Here is a 996-nt window from a genome sequence, read left to right on the forward strand (position 1 = left end):
GGAGATGAGCCCTGAGCATCTCATAATCTCAGACAAGATCCAGCCCCGAGCTCAGGACTACGAATGACATGCTCAGATGAATAAAGCCACCAAAGGCCAGCGTTTAACGCGTGTAACCAGTGTTTGGACTGCAGGCCGCCGGCGATCTCATGGGTCAGGACATCACGTATGTACCAGGAGTGTCCCTGATACGAGGCAGATCCACATAAACCAGTAAAAACTCACCTCTAGTTGTCCTCACCACAGGCACCAGCAGAAGCCAACCTGCCCTTCTGCCAGGACAAGGTCCAACCATTACCTGCCCAGTGTCCCCCCACTGCTCCCAGTGCCCTCTCACTGCTTGGTAATTAAACTGCTGGAGGTAACGGTGTTTGGGCAGAGGTTTGCTGTGTGTTATCTGTGTCCAAAGCTCAGCTCCAGAAGGTGTCTTGCCCAAAGACCAAGTGGTGGAACCCCGGATGCCCACCCAAGGGACCCATGGAAGTGCCTGGCAGACTGGGGCCAGCAGCTCACCTGTGCCCGGACCAGCGACTCAAAGCTGGGCTTGAAGTAATCGATGCGGCTGCTGTAAAACTTGGGCATTTCCTCCAGCAGTTGCTTGTTTTTGGCTTCAAAGTCCTCCTTCACTGGCCTCAGCTCTTCACGGGCCTGGGAAAGGAGAGAGGACGGGGTGTCAGATATCTTGGGAAAATGCCTGTCCCTTGGGTACACCTGCAGAGAGGCCACCTCAGACCAGAGGAGCCCAGGACAACCTGCTAACAGAACCTGGAAGGACCAGCCAACCAGCTAAGGGAGCCTGGTGAGGCCAAATGACCAGCTAACAGAGCCTGGCATGAACCAAGTGACCATCCAGTGGAGCCTGGTGGGATCCAAGTGACCAGCTAATGGAGACTGGTGGGACCAAATGACCAGCTAACAGAGCCTGGAGGGACACAAGCTCTGACTCTGGAAAGCCATGGGACACCTAGAGAGGCTGCTGCAGAGATCACGAGCCAG

At 55.4% G+C, this 996-nt stretch overlaps 1 protein-coding gene across 1 annotated transcript in view; it reads right to left on the reverse strand.

Annotated features, from left to right (window-relative positions):
* Window positions 1–513: 513 nt before the first annotated feature.
* The window catches only part of BIN3 (bridging integrator 3), a gene marked incomplete at its 3' end in the record, with an annotated part of 4166 nt that continues 3683 nt past the window's right edge, over window positions 514–996 (reverse strand). The window contains exon 3 of the mRNA XM_010139056.1: window positions 514–648. Within this exon, the coding sequence (XP_010137358.1) occupies window positions 514–648 (135 nt within the window). The remainder of the gene's footprint in view (window positions 649–996) is intronic.

The sequence above is a fragment of the Buceros rhinoceros genome, unplaced genomic scaffold (assembly GCF_000710305.1).
Source record: "Buceros rhinoceros silvestris isolate BGI_N320 unplaced genomic scaffold, ASM71030v1 scaffold28096, whole genome shotgun sequence".
NCBI lineage: Eukaryota > Metazoa > Chordata > Aves > Bucerotiformes > Bucerotidae > Buceros > Buceros rhinoceros.